Source organism: Oncorhynchus masou, unplaced genomic scaffold (genome assembly GCF_036934945.1).
Source record: "Oncorhynchus masou masou isolate Uvic2021 unplaced genomic scaffold, UVic_Omas_1.1 unplaced_scaffold_621, whole genome shotgun sequence".
Lineage (NCBI taxonomy): Eukaryota > Metazoa > Chordata > Actinopteri > Salmoniformes > Salmonidae > Oncorhynchus > Oncorhynchus masou.
The window spans coordinates 386,938-392,070 of NW_027012639.1; the positions used below are offsets into that span (position 1 = coordinate 386,938).

The window sequence follows — 5,133 nt, forward strand, 5'->3', positions numbered from 1 at the left end:
CCTACACACTACCACTCGCCACTACTCCTAACCACTACCCCTAACCACTACCCCTAACCACTACCCCTACACACTACCACTCGCCACTACTCCTAACCACTACCCCTAACCACTACCCCTAACACTACCCCTAACCACTACCCCTACACACTACCACTCGCCACTACCCCTAACCACTACCCCTAACCACTACCCCTAACCACTACCCCTAACCACTACCCCTAACCACTACCACTAACCACTACCACTAACCACTACCCCTAACCACTACCACTAACCACTACCCCTAACCACTACTCCTAACCTCTACCCCTAACCACTACCCCTACACACTACCACTCGCCACTACCCCTAACCACTACCCCTAACCACTACCCCTAGACACTACCACTAACCATTACCCCTAACCACTACCCCTACACACTACCACTCGCCACTACTCCTAACCACTACCCCTAACCACTACCCCTAACCACTACCACTAACCACTACCCCTAACCACTACCACTAACCACTACCCCTAGACACTACTCCTAACCACTACCCCTAACCACTACTCCTAACCACTACCCCTAGACACTACTCCTAACCACTACCCCTAACCACTACCCCTAACCACTACCCCTAACCACTACCCCTAACCACTACACCCTAACCACTACTCCTAACCACTACCCCTAGACACTACCCCTAACCACTACCCCTAACCACTACCCCTAACCACTACCCCTAACCACTACCCCTAGACACTACCCCTAGACACTACTCCTAACCACTACTCCTAACCACTACCCCTAACCACTACCACTAACCACTACCCCTAACCACTACCACTAACCACTACCCCTAACCACTACACCTAACCACTACCCCTAACCACTACCCCTAGACTCTACTCCTAACCACTACCCCTAACCACTACCCCTAACCACTACCCCTAACCACTACCCCTAGACACTACCCCTAGACACTACTCCTAACCACTACCGCTAACCACTACTCCTAACCACTACCCCTAGACACTACCCCTAGACACTACTCCTAACCACTACTCCTAACCACTACCCCTAACCACTACCCCTAACCACTACTCCTAACCACTACTCCTAACTACTACTCCTAACCACTACCCCTAACCACTACCCCTAACCACTACCCCTAGACACTACCCCTAGACACTACTCCTAACCACTACCCCTAGACACTACTCCTAACCACTACCCCTAGACACTACTCCTAACCACTACCCCTAGACACTACTCCTAACCACTACCCCTAACCACTACTCCTAATCACTACTCCTAACCACTACCCCTAGACACTACCCCTAACCACTACTCCTAACCACTACCACTAACCACTACCCCTAACCACTACCCCTAACCACTACTCCAAGACACTACTCCTAACCACTACCCCTAACCACTACCCCTAACCACTACCCCTAGACACTACTCCTAACCACTACTCCTAACCACTACCCCTAGACACTACTCCTAACCACTACTCCTAACCACTACCCCTAACCACTACCCCTAACCACTACCCCTAGACACTACTCCTAACCACTACTCCTAACCACTACCCCTAGACACTACTCCTAACCATTACCCCTAGACACTACTCCTAACCACTACCCCTAGACACTACCCCTAACCACTACTCCTAACCACTACCCCTAGACACTACTCTTAACCACTACCACTAACCACTACCCCTTACCTCTACTCCAAACCACTACCCCTAACCACTACCCCTAACCACTACCACTAACCACTACCCCTAACCACTACCCCTAACCACTACCACTAACCACTACCACTAACCACTACCCCTAACCACTACCACTAACCACTACACCTAACCACTACCCCTAACCACTACCCCTAGACTCTACTCCTAACCACTACCCCTAACCACTACCCCTAGACACTACTTGAAGATGTTTATGGCAATTGCAAGATGAATACATACAGGATCTAGAATACAACTGTCCTCTTCTTCGCCAGTTATACCTGCTGGTTCTCAGTGTCACCACTCTGTCCTCTTCTTCCCCAGGTGTACCTGCTGGTTCTCAGTGTCACCACTCTGTCCTCTTCTTCCCCAGGTGTACCTGCTGGTTCTCAGTGTCACCACTCTGTCCTCTTCTTCCCCAGGTGTACCTGCTGGTTCTCAGTGTCACCACTCTGTCCTCTTCTTCCCCAGGTGTACCTGCTGGTTTTGTGTCACCACTCTGTCCTCTTCTTCCCCAGGTGTACCTGCTGGTTCTCAGTGTCACCACTCTGTCCTCTTCTTCCCCAGGTGTACCTGCTGGTTCTGTGTCACCACTCTGTCCTCTTCTTCCCCAGGTGTACCTGCTGGTTATGTGTCACCACTCTGTCCTCTTCTTCCCCAGGTGTACCTGCTGGTTTTGTGTCACCACTCTGTCCTCTTCTTCCCCAGGTGTACCTGCTGGTTTTGTGTCACCACTCTGTCCTCTTCTTCCCCAGGTGTACCTGCTGGTTCTCAGTGTCACCACTCTGTCCTCTTCTTCCCCAGGTGTACCTGCTGGTTCTGTGTCACCACTCTGTCCTCTTCTTCCCCAGGTGTACCTGCTGGTTCTGTGTCATCACTCTGTCCTCTTCTTCCCCAGGTGTACCTGCTGGTTCTCAGTGTCACCACTCTGTCCTCTTCTTCCCCAGGTGTACCTGCTGGTTCTCAGTGTCATCACTCTGTCCTCTTCTTCCCCAGGTGTACCTGCTGGTTCTGTGTCACCACTCTGTCCTCTTCTTCCCCAGGTGTACCTGCTGGTTCTCAGTGTCACCACACTGCCCTCTTCTTCCCCAGGTGTACCTGCTGGTTCTGTATCATCACTCTGTCCTCTTCTTCCCCAGGTGTACCTGCTGTTTCTGTATCATCACTCTGTCCTCTTCTTCCCCAGGTGTACCTGCTGGTTCTCAGTGTCACCACTCTGTCCTCTTCTTCCCCAGGTGTACCTGCTGGTTTTGTGTCACCACTCTGTCCTCTTCTTCCCCAGGTGTACCTGCTGGTTCTCAGTGTCACCACTCTGTCCTCTTCTTCTCCAGGTGTACCTGCTGGTTCTCAGTGTCACCACTCTGTCCTCTTCTTCTCCAGGTGTACCTGCTGGTTCTCAGTGTCACCACTCTGTCCTCTTCTTCCCCAGGTGTACCTGCTGGTTCTGTGTCACCACTCTGTCCTCTTCTTCCCCAGGTGTACCTGCTGGTTCTGTGTCATCACTCTGTCCTCTTCTTCCCCAGGTGTACCTGCTGGTTCTCAGTGTCACCACTCTGTCCTCTTCTTCCCCAGGTGTACCTGCTGGTTCTCAGTGTCATCACTCTGTCCTCTTCTTCCCCAGGTGTACCTGCTGGTTCTGTGTCACCACTCTGTCCTCTTCTTCCCCAGGTGTACCTGCTGGTTCTCAGTGTCACCACACTGCCCTCTTCTTCCCCAGGTGTACCTGCTGGTTCTGTATCATCACTCTGTCCTCTTCTTCCCCAGGTGTACCTGCTGGTTCTCAGTGTCACCACTCTGTCCTCTTCTTCCCCAGGTGTACCTGCTGGTTCTCAGTGTCATCACTCTGTCCTCTTCTTCCCCAGGTGTACCTGCTGGTTCTGTGTCACCACTCTGTCCTCTTCTTCCCCAGGTGTACCTGCTGGTTCTCAGTGTCACCACACTGCCCTCTTCTTCCCCAGGTGTACCTGCTGGTTCTGTATCATCACTCTGTCCTCTTCTTCCCCAGGTGTACCTGCTGGTTCTCAGTGTCACCACTCTGTCCTCTTCTTCCCCAGGTGTACCTGCTGGTTCTCAGTGTCACCACTCTGTCCTCTTCTTCCCCAGGTGTACCTGCTGGTTCTCAGTGTCACCACTCTGTCCTCTTCTTCCCCAGGTGTACCTGCTGGTTCTCAGTGTCACCACTCTGAGTCTTCTGCTGGCTCCGGTGTTGTGGAGAGCCGCCACACACAAGTGGGTCCCTGGAGCCGAACGCAAGACGCTCGCCCGCCCGCCCCCGCTGCTGCCACACCCAGCAGACTGAAGCCCATAGGGGCCCTGCTAAAGGGCCGAGGGATCAAAGGTCATTCTCCCTCTTTCCATGGAGAAAATCCTAATGACTCTTTATCATTGTCATTGGTTGCATCCAAAACGGCACCCTGTTCCCTACATAGAGCCCTGATCTAAAGTAGTGCACTATGTAGGGAATAGGGCTCTGGTCTAAAGTAGTGCACTATATATAACGAATAGGGTGCCATTTGAGATGCGATCATTGTAGAACGGTTTACATATCCTCGTTGTTGTCTTGACTGTCATTCCTCCGCTCACGTCCTATAGTCGTTATGGAGGAATCCCTGATGAGACCTTTTTGGTTTGTGACGTCACAATGATGGCGATGACATATTCCCTTTAAGGGAATGTTATTAGTCTGGGGTTGCATATGGATCAGTTTCATCCGGACCAAACCTGGGAGAAAGACATAGGCCAAGGTTTTAACAGTTCAACTTTCCATTTAGTACGTTTGAATGACATGCTGATACTGTAAAGTCTCAGTGTTCTAACCAAACGCGGACACATAGAGACTGTATGTATGGGTTGTTTATGTCAGGGCTTTACATGTATGTATGCGTTATTGCACTCCTATGGCATCTAATGCTGTAAAATGTTTATTTTTCGTATGTTTCAGTGACTGTTTCATATGATAATGGCTCGATAATTTTATTCTGTTTGTACGGTGTACTGTACGAAAAGACTACAACTAGAAGACTTCCTGCTAATACAACATGCAAGGGAGAAATAAAGATATAGTATTGTATTTATTAGGCCAGTTATAGTTAGATTATGTATAAATGTTACAATGGAAATAAGGGGGTCATTCCAAGCACAATTAATTCCCATTTTACATTATGTTGTGTTAGGTTGGAGTTTGTTTAATATTCAACAAAATACAAAAGTCTTACATTATGTATTTCCAATATGTTGGAATATGCACTTATTTATTAAAAGATTGGTTTATTGGTTCGGGAGGAGATGTCCTGTTTTGATAATGTTCTATTTGAATATTGCCTGTCTCGTCCAATGAAATGTTTTGATATCGTTCTGTAGGTGTGGTCTATACTTCCCGCGTGATGACGTTTACTTTGT

At 49.6% G+C, this 5,133-nt stretch overlaps 1 protein-coding gene across 1 annotated transcript in view; it reads left to right on the forward strand.

The window, feature by feature from the left end:
• The window catches only part of LOC135536453 (transmembrane and coiled-coil domain-containing protein 3-like), a 39,953-nt gene extending 34,938 nt beyond the window's left edge, over positions 1–5,015 (forward strand). The window contains 1 exon segment of the mRNA XM_064962796.1: positions 3,887–5,015. Within this exon segment, the coding sequence (XP_064818868.1) occupies positions 3,887–4,033 (147 nt within the window). The 3' untranslated portion in view covers positions 4,034–5,015.
• Positions 5,016–5,133: the final 118 nt, after the last annotated feature.